At 37.6% G+C, this 23217-nt stretch overlaps 1 protein-coding gene across 6 annotated transcripts in view; it reads left to right on the forward strand.

The window, feature by feature from the left end:
- CNTN5 (contactin 5) overlaps positions 1 to 23217 on the forward strand; it is a 618861-nt gene that overhangs the window by 453952 nt on the left and 141692 nt on the right. For all 6 annotated transcript variants that reach the window (XM_048294601.1, XM_048294603.1, XM_048294606.1 and 3 more), the window contains 2 exons: positions 19 to 222; positions 18458 to 18560. In XM_048294601.1, the coding sequence (XP_048150558.1) occupies positions 19 to 222; positions 18458 to 18560 (307 nt within the window). The remainder of the gene's footprint in view (positions 1 to 18; positions 223 to 18457; positions 18561 to 23217) is intronic.

Consider the following 23217-nt stretch of genomic DNA (forward strand, 5'->3'; position numbering starts at 1 on the left):
TTCTTTGTTTTCTTTTAGAGATCATCTATAGCTGGGTATTCAATGAATTCCCATCTTTTGTGGCAGAAGACAGCAGGCGCTTCATCTCTCAGGAGACAGGCAATCTCTACATCTCCAAGGTGCAAACATCCGATGTTGGCAGCTACATATGCCTGGTAAAAAACACAGTGACAAATGCCAGAGTTTTGAGTCCTCCTACACCTCTGACACTGAGAAACGATGGTAAGGAAGGCATCATTTTGGGGTACCACATAAAAGAAAAATACCAAAGCAAAAATAATTAATTTAAGGACGATGATTTTATTGTTTTTCAATATGTGCATGCATTTACTCTAGCAACTGGAAAAGGAAAGTTGTTCATGGAGGCAGTTTCTTTTAAAACATCCAGACATTGTGAGAATATTTCGATCTGTGAAGGCTAAAGTGCAAATTGACAGATTTTGATGTATTTTGTTTAGAACAGTTACTCCACCTTGCTATTCCAATGTTCTGTCTCTGACAGAGAGACACACTTCTCCTTTACAGGCAATGTCTGTTTCCTTAGGGCTCAGCTCAGCTGCCTCAACCCAAGTGTCCACTGCCACACTGATACTCTCAGGCACCTGGGACATCCACAGGGGATTGGCAAATACCACATGGAGCATACAGGCCAGCTGCAGGATGTCAGGAGATCATGTAATTGGCCACTGTGGTTAAAGACAACACAAAAAGTTTCCCTAAATACACTGGCAGCAAAAGGAGGGCTGAGGAGAGTCTCCATCCTTTGCTGGATGCAGAATGCAGCATAATGTCAGAGGATTACAAAAAGTCTGAGATACTTAGTGCCTTCTTTGCCTCAATCTTTAATACCAAAACCAGTTGTTCTCAGGATACCCAATTCCCAGAGCTGGAAGTTAGGGATGGGGACTTGAGTGATACCGCCACAATCCAGTAGGGAATGGTTAGTGACCTGCTATGCCAGTTAGACACCCACAAGTCTATGGGCCTGGATGGGATGCACCCAACAGTAATGAAGGAGCTCCTAAAAGAGCTCACCAAGCCACTCTCAATTATTCACCAACTGGTTATCCAGAAAAGTCCCAGCTTACTGGAAAATAGCAAATATGAGGCCCATCTGCAAGAAGGGTCAGAAGGACCATCCAGGGGATACAGACTACCATCAGACTAACCTAGACACCAGGGGAGGTCATGAAGCATATAGATCATCCTGGGTCCCATCACACAGCATATACAAGACAGGAGATCAGGTGCAGCCAGCGTGGATTTCGGAAAGGCAGGTCCTGCTTGACCAACTTGATTTTCTTCTGACAAGGAAACCCCCTTAGTAGGTGAGGAGAAGGCTGTGGATGTTGCCTCCCTAGACTTCAGTAAAGCATTTGGCGTCATCTCCCGAAGCATTCTGGAGAAACTCATTGCTCACGGCTTGAACGGGTGCACTCTTCACTGGGTCAAAAACTGTCCAGATGGCCAAGCTCGAAGAGCGATGGCGACCAATGCTACATCAAGTTGTCAGCTGATCACTAATGTGGTTACCCAGGGCTCAGCATTGGGGCTGATCCTGTTTAATGCTTAAATTTATTGATGATTCGGATGAGGGGCTTGAGTGCACCCTCAGTCAATTGGCAGATGACAATAAGTTGGGTGGGAGTGTTGATCCTACTGAAGGGTAGAAAGGCTCTGCTGAGGGATCTGGACAGGTTGGATCAATGGGCTTCTTACAATCCAGTTTAAACCCAGAAAAGCAAAGTAAAGCTAAGTCTCTGTGCATAAACCAGAAAGAACTTAGAAGGTTCAAAATAGTCCCAGAAATGAGATTAAAACCAAACAAAGTTAGATGTTGATGCCAAAAAATGGATGTATTTTATTTAATAGTAAAAGAGGCAAAGAGAAGGGAAGATAAAAGAAAGAGAGAAAGAAATGAAAAAAAGAAGTGTGCGTGGGGGTTGGGGGGACAGGGAGAGGTGACAGGGGTTAGGTGGAAGCAAATCACCCATCCGAGGGTCCCGACGATGTCTCGTTGCTCCCCTCCATCTGCTCTGCTGGTGGTGAGGGTCCCCTGTTGCCATTGTGGCCATGCCACCACACGCTGTGCCAGGCCGCCACACGCCACCACACCACACGCCAAAGAGTGCAGAATCCCGTGGATTAATATACACTTTGGGCCAGGTGGGTACCCCCATGTGTCTCCCCTTGCAGGGGCCAGCTTGGCACGCTGTCCCTTGCAACACTGAGGGTCTGTTGCAACATCTCTGGTGCTCTGATGCAGGGTCTGGGGACCCCTTTGAGGGGGACTGACGAAAGTCACTGCTCGCTCAGCCGGCAGATTTACCGGCCTCGGCTCTGGAAAGGCTCGGGCTGTCTAGAGAGACCGCACGGGCGATTCAGCAGCGCAGCAGCTCCAATATGCAACAAGTGTTAGCTGTAAAGCTATTGTCAAAGCAGAAGCAAAGAGCAGACATACAGCCCAGACTCTGTGCCTGTATTCCTGTTTTCTTTATTCCTCTTGTCTCGGGAGAGACGAGAGAGCCTGTTCACAGAAGGAGAGGCAGGAGTGCCTCGAGCTGGGATCGCTGCTTTATTCGGGGGAAGGGAAAGGGGAGAGCTAGGGGTGGAACCGGGGTAACCAGCCAATCGGACTCTGTTTCAGGGGCGGCCGTGCTACTTTTAAGTTTTACCCACGCTTGGAACAAAGAGGATTCAGAGCACATGGCAGAGACAAGTCCAGACATGCCTGGGCAGGTCCCGGAGCTGGGCTGCACCTTGGGGCAGGCAGCAACAGCGGGCCCCTGTGATGGGCCATGTCACCCCTTCTGCTGTGGATAAGCTTCCCTCCGCCTGGGTGAGGACCCCTCAGCTGGGCTCCTCTGCACAGTGGAGGATGGGCAGTCACTGCCCCTCTGACCAGAGGCTTTTCCAAGATACCCAGAGCCTCTCCTCCCTCCATCCTTTGGTTCGAGGGCCTGTGCAAGCCTGGCAGCTGATAGCCCTGGGGCTGTGGTCTCCACCTCGGAGGTGTTAAGCCTGTGCTTTGTGAATGTCCCCAGCCCTGAGTTGTTACTTTATCTTATCTTCATCAGTGAGCAGTGTCAGGCCTCAGTCAGGGCCCCATTCAGGGTGCAGTAGTGTTCTCTGCAGCTTTTGTAATACAGTTTTTAAAGTCCTTTAAGAAAATATCTAAGTCATAAATTATATTTCAGTCTCTGACAGGGCTAAAGGCAACTGCACAATGTTCAACAAGGGCAAGTGCTGGGTTCCACGTTTGGGTCACAACAACCTCAGGCAGTGCTACAGGCTGGGAGCAGAGTGACTGGAAAGCTGCCCAGCAGAAAAGGACCTGGGGGTGCTGGGCAACAGCAGCTGAACATGAGCCAGGGTGTGCCCAGGTGGTCAAGAAGGCCAATGGCATCCTGGCCTGGATCAGCAGTGATGTGGCGAGGGCAGTGATTGATTGTCCTGCTGTATTTAACACCGGGTGAGGCCACATGTCAAGTATGTGTCCTGTTCTGGGCCACTCACTTGAAAAAATGACATTGGGGTGCTGGAGTGAGTCTAGAGAAGGGCAATCAAGCTGGTAGAGGTCTAGAAAACACATCCTATGAGGAGTGGCTGAGGAAGCTGCAGTTGTTTAGCCTGGAGGAAAGGACGTTCAGGGGAGAGCTTATCACCCTACAAGTGCCTGAAAGGAGCTTGTAGAGAGCTGGGTGTCAATCTCTTCTGCCGTGTCTCAAAGGAAGAGAGGAAATGGCCTGTATTTTCCTTCTTTCCAAGATGTTCCGCATTCAATTATGGTTTCTAGTTCCTCACAGCTATTCAGCATATGTGAATCCATACCTACATAAATCAAAGAGAGAAAGAGAGAGAAACTTTGAGAGAGTTTTCTTTTGTCTTGCTTATAGATTTTCTCGAAATCATACTAGTCCTTATGCTACAAACATATTGCAAAAGCTGGATTTAAACACAGATCACTTAGAGTAAATTAAAAATATGTTCATCAATTAGAATGAAATTAAGTTAATGTTTATTTGTTGTCGCAAATTTAAATATCCTTCTGCATAGCATGTAGCCTCGGCTGCAAAAAACTGCTGTTTTTATGTATCACTTCCTATTTTCTTTGCTGGTTTTGTATCTATGCTAATTATTGAGTTTCAGGTGTTTCATTTTACTGACTTAACATAGTGAACTTGACCTTTTTGATAAAATTAATTTTTTCCAAAATTGAAACCCCCAAAGTTTACTGCCTTTTTAATCTGTCTGGACTCTGAAAAAAAAATTGTTGCCATAGTTATTATTCATATCTTACTCTATTTGTTCTTTATGATATTTCTTCATGCTTTTATTTGGTTTTATCTTGTGCAGAAATTCAGCAGATTAATTATCCACCTTGTACTGATAGTACATAGGTACCCAATACACTCTAAGAAATTGAGAGAGTAAATAAGGATAAAGGCATCAGCCTACATCATTGAGCTAAGAAAAAAAATCTATGAAGGAAAACTCTGCAGATTTTTTTAAATGTCAAGTGGGTAGTAAATACCAGCCTCCAGCAAATTTGTGTTTCACAGCTGGCTGTCACACCACTGTGATAATCCAACCTTGTGAACTGTGCTGGAGTACTGGGGAAGTGTTTGCACATAGATGAACAGCTCCTCAACAATTTCCCCGTTTCCTGACTCATTTTTTCACACTCATGAATTTCTATTAGGCTTCCATGTCTTAATTTTAATCTGTTGGGATTTATGAAAAGCTCCTTTTTTGTCATGGAATTCTCTAGTATTTCTTAGTAAATTGCTTGCTTTCCTGTATGACTGAGCAAGTTTCTCAGTGAAGAGACCTAAATTTTCTACCTAACCTTGCAGTCTTCATAAACCTGCCTTGAAAAAAATTATTAAGGAAAATACTGGTTGCTAAATCTTATTATTTAGGACATCTCTCTGGTTTTACCTCCTCCATTTAATGCAATAATATGGGCCTTTTAAAAACTATCTGGAATTACAATAAAAAATTTCCATCAATCATACTGTACTTTTTCATTTTCCTACAAATGGCCTTAGGTAATATTACCTTGTCCATTGACAAATATTAAAGGGTGATGACAACCTTTTTAAAGTATGCGTTCATTATGCTCCAAAATACAGAATAACTGCTGAAAAGTAGTGCTTACTAGTTAAAGAAATTTAAAGTAATTTATGAAGAAAGAAACAGCTGGGAATAGACTCCGAGAGGGAAGTGAGAAATTAAAAATGGCATTAAAACCAACATTGAATTACCTGAAAATATACTTGACTCTCCATCTGCTGAGTTGTGTTAAATGATTTTGAATATGGCTTTTTAAGCTTTTTTAATTATAAAATTACTTAAATTACTTTGAACTTTTCAAATATTGACTTAGGTTTAAAAATCATGCATCTTTCTGAGTTCCAATGGTTGGCATCACAACTGACATTACCCTAAGCAGTCAGCACATTTGTTAGAAACCATAGGAAGACCTTGTGGTTTTGAACAGGTTTTACAAATGGCTCTATATAAATAAAACTATTTATATAGTCTGTATTCTCCAAACATATGTATCATTAACTCCAAAATACTCTAATTGATTTATTTATCAACCTTCTCAGATTTTGATGTATATACAGTACCTATGCCCAGGGGACTAGACAGCTTGTGATAAAAAACACTCCAATGACAACAGTGGTCTCTATTTATCTATGAGACAGAAACTGAATAATATTAAGGCATTCTGTCAAACTCTGCAGGATTGTAAGAACTTACTGGGATTTTATTAATCTTTTATTTCTTCTGTGATGTGTCTCAAAGGGGAGCTTAGCTCCTTGATATGAAGCAAATTAAATAAAAACATCAAGAAATCCTTCAATGGATTCTGAATAAAATGAATACCTCATCTGTTCAGATGTCTTCGACAATCAGTCATTTCATATAATTCAATTTCACTTCAAGCTGGGTTATAAAAACACCCTAAAATTCCAAGGAGATTAAAAGTTTTAGCAGGAAATAAAAAATATGCATCATTTCATTAACTGCTTTTTAATGCATTACAAACTTTGAGGAATTATTTGATAACTGTTTACAAATAATAAACAGCTTTGTTAAATTGGATCTTTGCAGGCTTGGATGCTGATTGGGAACAGTAAATTATCTTGACTCATAAAAACAACAAAAAGTCTTTTCAAATTTAGGCAATAGAAACCTAGGGAGTACAAAACGTTTTATGTTTGAGAGCATAAGACAGTTATTTCAAGTTCACACATTTTTATTCTGGCTTTTCTTACTTTTTTATCCTCCTTATCCTTTTTATTTCTTTGGAAAATATGTTTACTTTATCATTATTGCTGTAGAGAATTATGTAATTCTTCAGTTTAGCTCTGTGCAAATACGGCTTATTAGCTTTGCTATGGTGAAATTTCCAGGGTAAAAGAAACACAACAAACCTGGACAATTTCAGACATCAGAGGGTACTTTCTACTATGTTCCATTAGAGCAAACTAGTTTAAATCCAGAGGTCAGTGTGTCTGACCAGACATCTCTTCCTGTAACTGACTTTCAGATTTTTTCCATGTCTTCATAGTCTGTGAACTTCTGAACTGAATTTTGTCTGTCCTCATTCTATTGATTAGTTCTATGTGATTAATAACCTCACATAATGATGGAACATATAGTTATCAAGGTATTAAGGATGTTCATTTCTAATTTTCTGTGTTGAAATATGGGCTGCACATGCTTTTTGAGGTTAAACTCTGGGATATATTGCTTGAACATCACTGGGTTTTCTAAAGATCTCTTTACCAGCATGAAGGAAAATTCGGAAGTCATAGCAAATTCCCAAATAATAGAAATCAAGCAATAAGAATGGCCACTGTAGCACAATAAGGTAATAAATAAAGATAGAGAGAAATTGGTAGTTTCACAGATTTCAGCTGTACCCATTCCTGAAGAATGCTGACAGTTGTTAATTAACTGATACCTAGAATTTTTAAAATTGACTAAAGATGAATGCTAATATTTTTGACCTGTCAGTCTTTGCCTTTATCTGGCTTTTTTTTTTTTTTTTTTCCAACTTTCATTAGTAGTTTTGACTTCTAATGTGGTTATTCATATGGAGCTGAATTGTAGAGGACAACAAAGTACACCTGAATTTTAATAGTGGTTCAAAATATATATTCAGCTGTGACTTAATTGTGCTAGGTTTTCCAGAGTTTCCAGCCTTGTAAGGTTTCCTGTTTCATTGCAAGGTTTTGCAGTAACATTTTGTATTTGAATTGTGCAAGACCATAAAAACTGTCTAGAAACTGGAGGAATAGAAACGGTAGGAACTCTTCTTACTCAGTACTCCAGGACAGGACTCAAACCTGAAATAATCCTTCTTTGAATTTTTTTTCCAGGAGAGTCAAACTGTCTGGGGAAAATCAAGTTTGTACTTTACTGGTGTACAAAGACTGATGACACTGACAGACGTGATATATGCAAGGTTTGCTCCAGGGGAAGGTTGATAAAATGGCAATGTCTCTGGACAGCCATTACCCTGTAGTAAATGTGTTTCTCCTGTAACAATGTAGTAAGATATTTTAATGATGGGTCACTATGAAAACTGAAAATAAAAGGCTTCCCACAATCTCTACTTTACTCTACTGAAAGTATATCCTGCATTGGTTACAGGTATTTTGAATTTTTTTTCTCTTTTGTTCTGCTCTTATGCCAAGGTCCTACTGCAATGTTGTCAAAAAATAGGATGCAAAACAGGAGTAAGAAAAGTCAGAGTAGAATTATTTTAATTTAAAAAAAAAAAAAAGAAGGACATATATATAATAGGATGAAGGGGGGTTACTTGTTTTGCTCAAGGTTTTATTATTCCCAAAATAGTAACATTTTTTTAATTTAGAAAGTGTTTTCCAGTTAGCACCAATGGTGCTTATCTATAGGCAGGAAAATCTATAGGTAGGCAGAGAATTTTAAAGAGGGCTCTTATACAATAAACTTTACAGAGTGTTTTATAGGGATTGTAGAATAGTTGAAGAACACTCTCAAACAGCACACAAAAGTTCAAAGACACTATTTGCAAAAGATTTAGTCTAAAAAAGCAGAGAGAGAAAATAACTTGGGGTGGTCTTCTGACACTGTAAAAGGGCTCAACCCTGGGGACTATTACAGGAGGAAAACAGGGAAAGGTTTGGGAAAGATTATGTCCCAGGATTCAGCGCAGAGCAAGAACTCTTCCACTGCAAAAGTTTGCGTTTAGTCTCCTTTTGAGCTCTGTTAAGGTAAACTCTTTAAAGGAGTTTTAATTGCTAAGTTTTCCCATTAGTTTATAGAAACAGTATACGTTGAAAATGCAGTGGTTGCTTTTTTTAATTAGCTACAATAGTTCAAGATTCTAGTCACACAGCATCTTGCACATCTTCTGCACTGATGTTTTCTTGTTTCACTCCTTCTCCTGATGATTTATGAAACTTGCCCAAAGAAAGATTTAAGTGATGCAGATACAGTATATACAAAGCCCAAAATAACTGAACTTGAAAAAAATGTTCCTCTAAATTCAAGTCAGGATTAGGAACGATATTGCCTTGAACCATAACTATTAAGATTTCAGACAGAAGTATATTGGTAATATTTTAATTCTTGGTGACTGAATTCAAATTTGTGCAAATTGATAATGAAAGTAACCTTTACAGATGTAAATGGTTTCAGATTATGAAGAATGGTCCTGAGTGTTATGTATCTTAGTGTCTCAGGATCTTAATACAAATTCACCAGTGACTGCTGCTTTGCAGTCATAGCATATGACATAATATTCAAATAAAAATTACTTGTCAGTTTTGAATTCTTCTCAGCATATCAAAATAATTCTATTGTAAACAGAAGGAGTTTTGATTGAAGTTAGAACTACAGCAAGTATATAACAGGATGATTTGTTACTTTTCGGTCAAACAATGGGTATTTCAACCGTTGTTGCTGATGGCAGAGAAATTTTAGTGTTCGTTTGATCTTTCGTATTGAGGAAATAATAGCTTCTAGTTTTTGCATGGTTATATGAGCAGTCTCAATTGAAAAAATAATTCTAATTTAGGAAGCTTTTTCCAGTTAATTAGATACAATGAATATTAGAGCTACATAATTTCATGCGGTAGTGTTCTAATTGACCAGAAGCAAAGGAAATACTCTCTCTGGGCATCGCAATAGTTTTAACACTTCTGCCATGCAGTTGGAAAGGTAATATTTTGTTTTCGTCCTATAAAACAACTGTGCAGGTTGAAAAGAAAAAAAATTAAGCTTAAGGTCATATTTGAAGTACAAACAATTATATCATTTCTATAGGAAAAATGAGATTCTTAGAGGACTGTGAACATTTCATCAGGAAGATAATTAAAAACCCCATAAAAATTAGATCCTCCTCCTAATCACTTAGATTAAATAATATTTCCCAGGTTTCTGAATATCTTTTGTGACCCTGTCCTGGATGAATATCAAGCAATTGGAAAGGAGAAATAATTAACATTGGCCAGTGATGCCTAAAAGAAATCTACCACATATTTCTTTGCCAAGTTCAACACAATCTCATTCCCTGTAAAAACAAAATGGAACAAAAACCCCCATGGTAACTCTTTTGGTTTTCATTGACCTAGGCTTCCCAAGCAAGATGGTGTGTTGACTAGTATAGTGAGTCCTTTTTTTCCTTGATGTGTGTGGCTGCTCAGAAAAATTATCTGTATACCTAGTCAGTGAAAATGTTCAGGTTTTCATGTTTAGAAACAACTATATATGCACAAGTCTTCACATTGGAATGTTGTATACAAGCCAGTCAGATGTCCTCACTGTCTTGGGGTGAGCTTATGATTTGTATCCCATATCGCTGTCTATGCCCAGAAATTAATTTTTGTGCCTTTCTATGCCTCTAAACTGAGCCTGAGAGGGGGAAGGAAAAACTAAGCAAAACTTTTTCAAAGCAGTTTGCAGCTTGTTCAAGGTCATGCAGAGATAGCAATTTTTTTTTCCCAGCTGCGGCAGGGAAGCGAGGAAGCACATGGCTGGCTGCTCCCAGGTCAGTTTTTGGCCAGTTGTTCAGCTTCTTTTTCTCCAGAGAGAGACTGAGAGTTGAATTTTTTTTTTTTCCCCTTCCCTGGAATTTCAGATTTTTCTCCCTTTTCCACTGGACTGCTTCAATATCAGAACACATCAGGAGAACTTTCCACCGGGCACCAGCTCCAAGGAGACCAAAGGGAGGACTCTAACACTTTCCCAGGTTTTTTCTCCACAGCGAGAGATTTTATTATTTAGCATTATTTTCCTTTTCCCATGTGTTTTGGTAAATAAATAGTCTTTATCTCTTTCACTTTCCTTTGAGGAAAATGTATTTTCCACAAACCTAGTGGGGGAGTGGTGGTGACCTGCCTTCTCTCAGAGGATATATTTCTAAATGTGGCCAAACCGGCACACTCACTCATCTCTGAATGTCCAAATGGTGAAGTTTGGTTTCATCCAATACCAGATGTGCTGGATTTAGGAGGAGATCTTAGATGCCACTTTACAACTATGTGGGAAATGTGATGAAGTCTAGATTATTACTCAGTAAAGAATTTTCTATGTGGAAAAACACTGCAGACTTAGTCATAGTTACTGCTCAACATCTTCAAACACAGATAAACAGAAATCTCTGCAGCTCAATATGTACGCTAGAAAATTTGGACTCTCATTTGAAGAATTAAATAATATACCACTCTTTCCCTCATTGCTTGTTCTGAGAGTATCTCATTGCTTTTGTGTCTTTAGGGTTTGGACTCAGTTCCCTTTTTTCAGTCATAAAACACCTGCTTCCAAAAGAAAATTAAGTGCTTTTAGTTGTTTTTGATGTTTAAGAGATGCAGAAAGCTTGTTTGTATGTATGACATGCATACATGGCATTTAATAGTTATAAATAAAAAGGTATATTTCAAGATAGTCATACTATTACTAGAAAGGGCTTTCTGGACAGAATTCAGAGTTCAGTGTAACTGATGAACTGGTGAAATATGGATTTTAAAGTTGTAGGAGTAAAGTTATGTTTAAATTTTAGTTAAACACTTTGTTTCTGCTAAATGTGACTTTCTTTTACATTTATTCCTCTGTAATTAGAAACACATGAACATCTTATCCTCTAGTTGTAAACTAAAGAAGAGTTTATTCCTTTCTTGTGCTGTACTCATTATGATATTTTTTCCCAGACACCGAATTACCAATTTTTCTGTCATATTAGGATATATTCCAGTGAAGACCTCTTTCCATCCAGTGATATCCAACAGGATTTGCTCTCTAACATATGAAAACAATGTTGGCATTTTATTATTAGTTCAGTTTAGTGTTTAGTCCAGTGCATTACAGAATGCAATTTCACATGAACATTTTCAGGGCTTCTCAAATGATAAATTTATAGCTCAAAACTTGGCTGAGAGACCTCTAAGTGGAAGAAATGCTGTGAACAGTTATCTTAAAACAACCATTCCCACAGTAAATTTTTAGGGACTTACGGCAGGTGCTGGTCCTTCCATTTAGAATAAGGTTAATAGCAGGTGAGTCAATAAATTCTTCCCATTGCATTTAAAATCTCTGCTGCAGACAGGATATAATGGTGGGTATCATCATTACACTTGAATTAATTCCATTTGTGCTGTGAATTTAATGTCTTTGTAAATGTGTGTATTCAAGGCTCTCCCAAATAAATGTCTGGGGACATTTAATGGTGCAGGTCTTCAGGGAAAGTGCTGAATATTCATTTGCCACAAAAGGACCCACACCTTAGATAACCCTAGTTTTCACTGCAAACTATAGATAGGGGAAGAAATTATACATTAACATTCTGTAAGCAATTTCTTAGGCAAAATTTTCTTGGGTTTAGATACATATTCACACAACAGATCATCATTAAAATGTTGTAGGATACCCAACTTTTGATCTGTAAAATTATTTAGAAATTCTTATTCAGCAGGACGAGTTCATCACTCCTCAATAGGTCTCCCGGAAACTGAGAGGAAGATCCAAACTAGTAAGAATCCCAAGCAAATTTGCTTTTAGAGCTATATCCAGCCTGTAAGAAAACCATGTTAACATTCTTATACCATGTGATTTAGATCAGGGACTTCTTCCTGCAAAGCTCTCAGATGAACACTCTTCGTCACTGAGCTGGGAGGGTTTTATCATTTGTTAATAAAATAATGGCAAGTATCAATCCGTGTCTAATCTTTCTCCTGGGTACAGGTAATATTTGGCTTTCATTTTCTCCTTGGCATTCTCATGATATTTAGCCAGGAATCTTATAAACTTGTCTATCTACTGTCTTAAATGCTTATCAGCCACTTATTCAAGTACCTCCCTGTAACCTGTTTCATGCAAAATTAGGCTCCAAAGGAGGCTAAAAAGCTGTTACTGAAAGATTATATGACAAAACCAAATCATTTTAGCTGAAAGAATTTAAGGAGTTGTCATGTTCTGGGAGATGCAAGAGGGTGGTTAATATTTGGAATATTAATGAAACAATCATTAGCCTCTACACAGCTGGAGTAAAAGGATGTGTCATGATTTCTCAGCAGTCTGATTTTTTTTGCCCCCATGAAGGAAAAATTCTTATTGTGTGGATACTGTCATGCTGTCTTGGTTTTTCCACACTCAGCATCTGAGGTTTTATAAGTCATGGATTGGCAGGCTAAACGAAGAGGTAGAGCAGTCCTTTCCAAAAGGATAATGTCTGAAATCCTGTCTGTAGCCCTTTCCCTTATTCTTATCTGAAAATCAGAAACTGATCTTGCTTCTTTATTCCATTCTCCATTTTCATTAAGTGGCTCATAGTGGATAATGTAAAGAGTTTTAGCTGTAGTAATATCTGTAAATGTTTGAAATTTTATTACATCTATTCCTGTGGTATGTAAGCACCTCAAAGTCAATATTTATCACATTATTATGTCATGTCTATTTTTTTCATAGAAAAATGAAATGCAGACATTGTAGTTTAGGGTACGTAAGACACTGAGTAGCAGAGTGTAGAACTCAAGTCACAGATTTGCAGCAAATTTGGAGGAAAACCTTTTTAAATGAAAACCCTTATTAAAAGTAAACCTGATTTTCTGAATACTTTTTTTTGCACCTGGGTTGAAGAATAATTACTTTTTGATAACTGCGTCATTGTAAAAAATATCTGAAGGAGAGATCTCTTCTATAAATATTGAGATCTCTTTCTGGCCAGGTGACTAACAAGCCATTGATTCTAACAAGGTCAAACTGTGCTTTGTCCTGGGATATGCTCAGTCATTTGAATCAGTGTCTTCTTTGGTAATCAGAGACAGAAAAAAAGGATTATTGGCTTTTAAATCTTCCCCAGTAAAGAAGACCCTGCCTGAAAGGGCAGAGATCCTAACACTGGAAAATTTAAGGTGGAATGATGTATTTCAGAGTAAAGCCGAGGGATAAGATTTACTTAAACAGACAGGAAAGTTTGGCTTTTAGACTCTTTTCTAATCCCACACCAGATTTCAAGATATGGTAAACTAGATTTATTTTGAAGATATATCTTTCATATCAATCACAAATTTATCACTTTCATACCGATATCCGTATTCAGAAGAAAGACACAGCTTGTGATGCAGGGAGTAAGCTAAGTAGTTAGCCTAAAAAATAGTGAACAATTGGGGTCAGGTCTTGAAAGGTAAAGGATTTTCAGAAAGGAGCTACTTTCATGGGAAGGCAGAGCACAGCAGCATTGAGAATGGCATCCCACTGCTATGCAGTGCTCAGACCACGTGAGCTCTGTGATTTGTTAGCCACTTGAAGATCATATATTATGTTTTTATTCTGTGCTAATCAATTTTATTTATTGTTGTACTTCATGTTTGATAACTGGATATAAAAAATGACTGAGAGGATTTTTTATGGCCTTAGCCAAACCTCCGTAAGAGAGTCATGTATATAAGCCAGAGAGAGATTGATTCCAGTGCACATAACTCAAAGCCTCAATATTTCTTAAAAGTTCAGGCTCCTTTTAGCACCTAATACAAATGAACAAAAATCTTTATGAAAATGCAGGTGGTGGTTGTTTTGCCATCACTGACTCATTGTGACCAAAACAGAAGCTGGAAAGCTAAAGAGCCTAGAGGCACCACAGCCATAGCAAAGCAATTATAGAGTAATATGGGAAGGTAAGGCCTTAATAATTCCCTTAATATCTTTGCAGCTGTAATGGCCTTCATGGTCTCAAAGATCATAAATAATAAGGATGAAAAATATCCCTGTGCAATAATAGACTTTTGTTTCCTAATTTTCATAGGGACACCAAGCAATTGCTCAGTAATTTTTATACATTTCCTGCCAGTTGCTGCAGGCATGTCGCTTGCTAGGATGGCAATAACCCAGAAGAACAGGACATGGTACAAAGCATCAGTAGATCAGCATTTCATTAAGAATATGAAATGATGGCATGACATGCAAAGAGCATTCAGTACGTGTACAGATTGCACTTACGAAAGGGAGTTAATGTAAGTTAAAAACATAAGATCTGAAAGATATTATTGTCCCTCAGATGGGTACAGATGTACTGTATTATTTTAAAAACAAGAATAATTTAATCCTATTTTAAATTCGGGGTTTTTTCAGGACTAAAAAAGCAAATGTTAAACACTGTATGACAACTCAACACAATTATTTTCCAGAACCAAGTCTTACCCAAAAGCAAAAACACCCCAGTTTTGACTTCATTGAAGCACAAATCCTGTCAATGAGTGTGAACAGTCAGCAGATGCCAGAGATTTAAAAGGAACACCTCAGGACTATAAGTCTTCATCATAAAACCTAAGTGAACTATTTTCAGCAGTGTTCACTACAATGTAACTTAGGAAGTCCCCCTGTCAGGGCTGAAGTTCTTGTAATTGAAGTTTAAATAGAAGAAATTTTAGAAGAAATATTGTCACTACAAATACTAACAAACCCCCAAGGCCCACCTTGTGTATGGAAGGAAGCAGGATGTACTATTTTCCTTCACTGAGCCTCAGGACTAGAAGGAAGGTAGGTAGAAAAGGTGGGGGTTTTCTTCAAAAAAGGGACTCCTAAGAACATCTGAGGAATGACAGACCACTAGGTCTTACTTCTGTGTCAAGTTTGTTGATAGAAAATACATAAAAAAATATGATCATTAGGACTGTATTTAGCACATCATCATACAGTAGTCTTACCACACAGTCATATACCAAGGACACAGCTTTCAATCAGGCAAGTCGTGCTTCAGTCTGTATACAACTTTCCTGAAGAGTCAGAGAGAATATGAATAGGAATGGTCAAGCTGCTTTCATTTCACACAGTTCTTTACAGGGTCACCCATCAAAGGCTGTCTAAAACACTAAATTCTTAGAGGGGCTGAAGTAGAGCCCCATTTTCAATTAAAAATGCATTAGAAAAAATCCACCTATTGTAGGAGTATCCAAACAGTTTGGAGAACTGGGAGATTGTCTGTGAAGACTGTTCTGGGACTTCACCATTCAACACATAATTTATCTGAAAACAAAATGAACAGAGAAGTAGAGAAGATTGTTGACATAGAATTATTCAGAATTGTTAAAGTTAAAACTAACCCTGAAGAACTGCAAAAGGATATTACAGTAATAGAGGTAGAGTGGCTTCTATATAAATAATGTCACCAATAAATAATGTCACCACCAACAAATTTAAAAATACCTAAAAACATAATATCTTTATTAGATATTATCAGTAAAGAGATTAAGGTGCCACTGTGTATGAACATCAGCTCAAGTACAAAACAGCAAAGAGAACTGAATTTCGTGGAAAGCAATAAGGAACAAACAAAAAATTTCCAAGGAAAATAAAGGTGTGATAAATAGATCTACGTCTTCATTACTGCTGTTCTCATCATCACATCTCAAAGTGATAGAATGGAACTTGAAGCAGTGCCACATGGGCACTAGGAATGTTTATTAAAGATTCCTTGTAAGGAAGGATTAATGACCTGGAGTTTTTCAGTCTGTAAAAGATATATTTAAAAGGAGGTATTATAGATATCCTGTAAACCCATGTAATTGTTTAACTGAGATGAATCAGAAATTAGTATTCATAATCATAAAAAATTTCAGAAGACAATAAAAGACAGTTACACAAGGAGTGTAACTAAATTATTAAATTTATTGATGTGTGACAAGCCAGTGGGGATACATTTTTGTGACATACTATACTAGCAATCATTTCAGTCTGGGCTAGAGGAAAATTTTAATTGACTACCATTTTTTGATAGCCTGGTTTTATTTTAATACCCAGGACATACATGTTGGGTTTTCTTTTTTTTTTCCTATAAAAATAAAAGGTTCATAAAGCAATATCAAAATACTGATTTAGTTATGTCTTGCAGGAAATGGGTCAGTATTGCTGGCATATATAATGCTTGCAGGATTATGTTTTTTAAAAATAAGTCTGCTACCTATAAAGCCACATAATTTATAGAATCACATTATTTGAAATGAAAGCATTTTATGCTTTCTTCTTCTGTTATTTGATTAACTTATCAGACACATTTAGATTTTTTAACTAGACTTAAGCCCCTAATGAAATGTTCAAATGCATATATGCTCAGATTTCCTCCCAGAACCAAGCTTCAGGAGCCTGTGTGACAGTGGGAAAATGAGAGCACAGCCCCACTGGAAACTCCTGAGCCCCATAAGGAACATTTGAAGGACTAGGAATATGTGTTTTACAATTTCAGCCTTATGTTTTGGTTTTTGCTCTAATAGGTCGTGGGTTGTTTTTCCACCCATCTGCCAGCTGGTCTTCTCTCAGCTGTAAATCTCATACCTCTCTACTTCCACATTTCTTCTTACACTCACTTCTTTTCTTTCTTGCATAAGAAATCTCTTTTCTCTCCTTCCTTTATGTTTCTTGTTCCTATTTGCTTGCTTTAGATTTTTTTTGAGAATCTTCACTGATTTTTATAGATTTAGATTAGACTTGTCTTGTTGCTACTTTTTCAACAAGTCAGATTTTATTCAGTTTTACTCATCTAAAAATCTGAAAAAGTCTTACTTTGTTAAATATAGCTTTTTGTTCCAATTTCCTACCCTTGTAGCCCAACTTCCATCTAACCAAACACAGCTGTTAGAGTCATATTCTTCTCCTGCCATGCTGATTATGATATTTCCTCCAAGTGGCATCAAATACAAATGTCTCACCTCACCTTATAAAACATACCTCCATTTCCCTACTGATTTCCCATTTCCTAAGGTCTTGTGATTCTTCAAAGCTGTCAATCACTCTACAGCAAATCCGAGATAACTCTATTTATTTCCATTTTTATATTTTCCCATTCCTGAATGCTCTCCCATTTCCTGGAATGCTATCTTGCTGTACTTAAAGTGTTGTCCTGAAAAACAGAATCATCTCCCAAATTAAAAGTCTCACTGAAAATGACATAGCTGAGTTTTGCATGTTTACGTATCTTTGTATCTGTGTGCACAAATGCTCCTACACAATTTGAGGATTTTTCACTGAGCTTAGGAGGTCCTCAGTCAAACACAGCATGATATGTTGATTTTTTTTTCATAATTGTCACTGTGCTGGTAAACAAAGATTTGGTCTATGAAAATTCTCACTCTTCTATTGATTTCCCACTTTAATCTTTGAAAATTTCAATATTAACCCAAGTTTGAAAAAAATTGTTTTTTTAAGCTCACTGTTCTGCTTCTGGTAAACTATAGAGCATTTTAGTATATATATATATATACTGGACCTGAGCACAGCATATCAGATCAAACAAGGCGATCTCCATCAATTACCAGCTTTACTACTGGGCAGATTCAAAAAGCAAGCCACAGGTCTTTCTGTGATAATGGAAAACTGATGATATTTTATGACGGCTGGGTTGGTGTCTGTGGCTCAGACCCAGGAAGCCGTGACGGATCCAGAGAGAGCGCCCCACAAGGGACAGTCTTCCAGAGGTCTGCGGTGTTCCCTCAGCTGCCAGGGATGCCTCTGCAGAAAGGCTGCCTGTCTCAGCAGGCTGTCAGCCCTTTAGTGATTCAGCAAGAGTGATTTCAGCTCTTGTTCTGCGAGGCAAACCCCAGGCTGGACCAGGAGGAGAGACAGGAGGCTCGTAGAGCAGTTCCACATGAGGCAGCTTTATTAGCCTGCACCCCGCGAAGGGGAGGCCAGGGACGAGCTCTCAGAACTCAAAGGGGGAGAAGGGTAGATCTTATAGGGGTACAAGGGTGGGTGTGAGAGGGTAGAAGCCAATGGGTTACAAGGAATCTACATAGGGTCTCCCAGAGGATCATGGTTCTTGTTTTCTCTCACCCCAATCAAAAAGTTCTGCCTTTTCCAAGGGGATGCTGCTGGGAGGTTGTGCAATCTCCTTATCAGCAGGCCTCCCTCCAGGGCAGGGACTGGGAATACCCCACAACATTTCATATTTTAAACATTCTTTATTTTCCAGGTGTGATGGGAGAATATGAACCAAAAATTGAAGTCCATTTTCCTTACACAGTTACAGCTGCAAGAGGAACTACTGTAAGGATGGAGTGTTTTGCACTTGGAAAGTAAGTACAGATTCTTTCATAATTAGACACCATTGTTTATTAAGATGAGACATGCCTAATTTGTGGTTTCATTATTTTGCTGGATTTTATTTTTACAGACAGTGCTTACTGCACTCTCAAAATAACCAGTTGACTAACTAGCTAATTATGAACTCCCTGCCCAGCCATTTCTGTGGTCAGGAATTCAGTCAAGTTAAAAGACTCTCTGTCAAAATGAAAAGTAAACAAAAAGAGGAAAGGTTTTTTAACTGAAATTTTATCAGACTCACACCCATTTGTTCACTGGGATACTATAAACCAGTAAATTAGAGTTTGTTCTGTCAAAATATCATATTTTGAGAATAAACAAACATTAGTAGAGTTTTTTCCCCTCCCCCATGTGCATAATTTATACATGAAGCTATGAGCAGAATATCTTAATCATGTCCTAAGTCACTTTGTGGCAGTGCCTACTCTCTAGTTTCTACTTGACGTAATAGCACTAGCACAGAATGGATGTTTACTATTTATGTCAAGGGGTTTTTACATGTTTGTTGATAAGAGAGTTTAGGGAGAGAAAGGTGTAAGAAACTGTACCTATTACTTCTACACAGTATTCAGATTACAGAATATAGGATGAAATTGATAACATTTCAGTTTTGTGGTGGTGGTTACTATCAACTACTCAAGTTACTATTATGATTCTTCCCAAGAAAAAGGTTGGGAAGGTTAATATACAGCCAGACAGAACTGACAGTCAATTGTAGTGATTCAAAGAAATTCTTTCTTCTTCACATATATGCTGCTAAAAACAGATGTTCCTTCAGTGATGTTTCTCTAGAGACATATAAAAATTATATCAGGTAGGATTCTTTCCAAGATACCTCATCAAATTCTGTGTGGTGTGTTGAAAAAAAATGCCATTGTATTGAATGCTTTTCAGTTCCTTTTCATAACAGTGTTCCTTTTGGACATCTTGCCCCTAGTCTCCAAAGTTATGCTGCTAAATATCATATATACTGCTTGCTTTTATAGTTCATGGCTTATCAAGACACATACAAGTTTCTTACAGCCTGGCCTTGATTAAAAATAAGGGAAGGATTTGTCTTTGTAACTCATTTGGAGGAGCTCCATAAAAGAGTTAGTCTGAGAGATACTGTATCTTACACACCAATTCTTCTAACTTATTTACCTAAAGAGGAACAAAACATAAGAGGTTCGGAGTTTTAAGACAATAGTCTGTTTTCCTGAGGATCATTCCTCCAGCTTGCTTGGCAGGTCTGGTTTTCCAAAGTGACTTTTCAAAGCCTGTCTCTATTACCTGAGAGGGCTTTTTAAATGTTTTTATAGTCTTTCTGACCTTCATGTGTCACTGGTCACTGGATTTTTTCTGTTCAGATTTTTCTCTTAACAGTTCCTCATTATTGACTGAATGATATATGTCTGAAACTTACTCTCTTCTTGCTGGTTTTTCATGTTTGACCAATATTGAGATGCTCTCAGTGTGCAGGTCAACAGAAAGTATACAAAAATAATTAAAGATAAATTCTGACAAAGTTTTTCAGTTGTATCTATTTAGGTTCAGTGAAGTTGATGAAGAAACAGGACATAGCCAAACTAGTCCAAACAAAAGCTGGGAGACCATAGGCCACAGAGAGGGAGCCATTAGTGACTGCAGCTTTTGCAAATTCATTCCCAAGAAAAAAGTAAGAAGTAGTTTAGAAAACAAATGTGAGGCAAGAACTTTTGTAGGGAAAAACACAAGTCTTATGTTTTATATAGTAAAGATAAGGAAAGAGGTACGTGACAGAGGACAGAAGACCAATAAATGGAGAGATACCCTGAGATGCTGAAATAAATGAGTAAAAGGGCTGTTCTGTAGAAGCTGATGGCTCCAGGTTCTCTCCTGTCAGAGACACTGTCAAGTCAATAGTTGGCAACGAGGCCCTTTTAGAATCTTGGCTATGGCTGAAGCATATTACTTCTTATTTTCTTCATTTTGCTGCAATTAAATTGCAGTTGCTGACAGATTACAAGTCAACCTTCCAGTGAAAAGGAGGTATGACACACATTGTCCTTCGCAACCATCACTGAAAGGCAAGAAACAGAGCTTCTGATACCTTCCATCTTCACCACCATGAGATTCAGTAAACTCTCAAAAAGATTCAATCATTTTCAAAAATGAAGGTGAAGTTGACAGGAAAGGCTTTGATTAGGTTATTTCCTCCTTTTTATTTAGTGTTAATCTTTAATAAACAAAAAATGAAAACCACCTGAATGGTCAAGGAATTTAAGGTTATCTAATAAGATACTTGACCCCATTTGCTGCTATTGTAATGGGCAGGTATTTTTACCATGCACATTCCTTATCTTTTCCCAGCCATTAATGCATAATCAAATCAGCTCAGCCGAAATTGCTTTCAACCTGATATGGTAATAATTACATGAATGACATTTCAGGCACCATTTGAAACCTGGAGGCTGAGGTGAGAGGTAGAAATGCATCAAATTTCCTATTCATTTTCATAATTTTCTTTTTTTTCCCCGTTTCTTATTCCTGATGCCTTGTTAGAGGGGTTTTTGCTTGTTAGATTGCCATGGGTCCCATTTACTAAACTGAATCAACAACTAATTTGTTTCTTTTTTATTTAGTATTTTGAAACTTGATATTTTGAGTTCTTATTGTAAATAACACAGGGGTTATTACAATCTCAAAACCAACATGCTGCTGATTTTTCATGCTTTAATTTAGCTGTCTGAAACACTCTGCTCTCTCCACCGTAATTGCAAGAATGACAGACATTCCAGTGAGATTTCCTGAAGTAGGCATTTGGCAAATATTCCAGGAAGAGCCTAGTCTTTAGTTACAGATTAATCATTTATTAACAGTGTTTATTTAGAACTGCCAGTCACTATGGCTGAAAGAATTAAATAAATTGAAACTCTGCAGCTTTTGTCTTCAAACAAAAGTCAAATATCTTGATTGCTTGACAGAGAAAAATTCTCTGAGAAGGATTTTATTCTGACCCAAGCAACATGTAGCTGGTTCAGTTACAAGTGAAAATATTATGTTATTGATGCTGCTTACAAATAGACTTTGTAGTTGCTAAAGAATTCAAAGTAATGCAAGAGTGAAATATCTCAAGATTATCTTATTTGTACTAGATAATGCTGCTTATGATGAGCATCAGTCATTGGCTAAGAAACCACTGCATAAATCAATGATTTACTGCTGAGGTTTAACAGAAGACGTGACAAACAGAGGAACCAAATAAAATTTACTGCTTATATATCAGAGTGGGCATTTTGCAGTTAGTGATGTTTTGTGCTGGATATATATGCTGGCCCAAGGTTGCTTTTATAGATATATTCACTGCCACATCTACACATCTACCTACACATCTACCTTATGTTTCAGTTACATGTATCTTTCATATATGTACTTATATATAGCATACGGATATATTTTCTGCCACCCGTTTAATTATGCAATTTCTATTAGAAATACTTGAATTTTTGTTTGTTCCCTAACATAACATGGGATCATATTTTTTTTAAAAATGTGCTAAAAAAACCACTGGCAATAACAGTGTATTAACATATTCTATTTATTTTAAACTTTTCACAAGAACAGAAATACATCATTTTAATTTGCAGAATTGTTGCATCCTGATTAGTATTTACATTAAACATTGTTAAAATAATCAAATAACTGAAAAGAAAAAGAGAAGAAAAATCTGAATGGAAGATTTCAAAACATCTAAATTAATAAAAATAATTCTAATCAGCAGTGTGTTAATGTTTGCTTCTGAGTAACACAGTTTTCACTCCTTGTGTCTCCTCTTATTCAAAAAGACAAGCTAATTTTTTTGTAAAACTAATAAATGAGCTAATGGGTAATGAGGTTTCTGTTTGTAGTCCGGATAATCCTGATTTTCTATGTTCATTTAAGTATCAGACCTTAGACATTTTACGTAAATCAGGAAGACAGATCATGACCTTGTTCTTCAGATAAGTTCTGGTGAAGATTTCGTTTTCCTGCCTGACACTTTTGCACAAATTTCAGCATTCCTGGCTTTTCCTGCTCCAGAAATGCAATTTCTCAGATACTGCCTTCTGTGACAGCAGGTTGCCATTTTAATGTTCTCTCAAATATTACTGACTTTTCTTCCAAGAACACCTAGAGGCAACTAGTCCATTCTTTAATTTCTTTTTTCATGTACTTTATTCAAAGAAATAATTCTGATGGTCTCATTTAGCTCCCTGTTAGAAAGAGATGAAATCAATGCTGTTGATATGCAAAAGGACACTAAATTCCATGCCCACTATATGACATATTCATTATTGAATCACATCAGTGACAGCCATCTAAGCATCCTTCAGCACTTCCTGACTTTGGAGAACACTTGTGTCATAAGTAATTTTAACAATATTATCTTAAATACAGGACTTAAAAGCAGACACAGATGGAAATATAAAGTTTTTTTAAAAGCCTGAAAATGAACAAGTTTTCATAGTTTGAGCAATGATACAGGACTGGTTTGTCCAAGTGGCATGAAAAGCTGTTAAGTTCCTGCCCTCTTCCATGAGCCCAAACCCTTGGCCTCAGAGGAAAGCAAGAAAAATTCAAGTGTAAGAAACATATCTTTCTTTTTTTCCCTTTATTAGTCTTCCTGGC

The sequence above is a fragment of the Corvus hawaiiensis genome, chromosome 2 (genome assembly GCF_020740725.1).
Source record: "Corvus hawaiiensis isolate bCorHaw1 chromosome 2, bCorHaw1.pri.cur, whole genome shotgun sequence".
In the NCBI taxonomy this organism is placed as follows: Eukaryota; Metazoa; Chordata; class Aves; order Passeriformes; family Corvidae; genus Corvus; species Corvus hawaiiensis.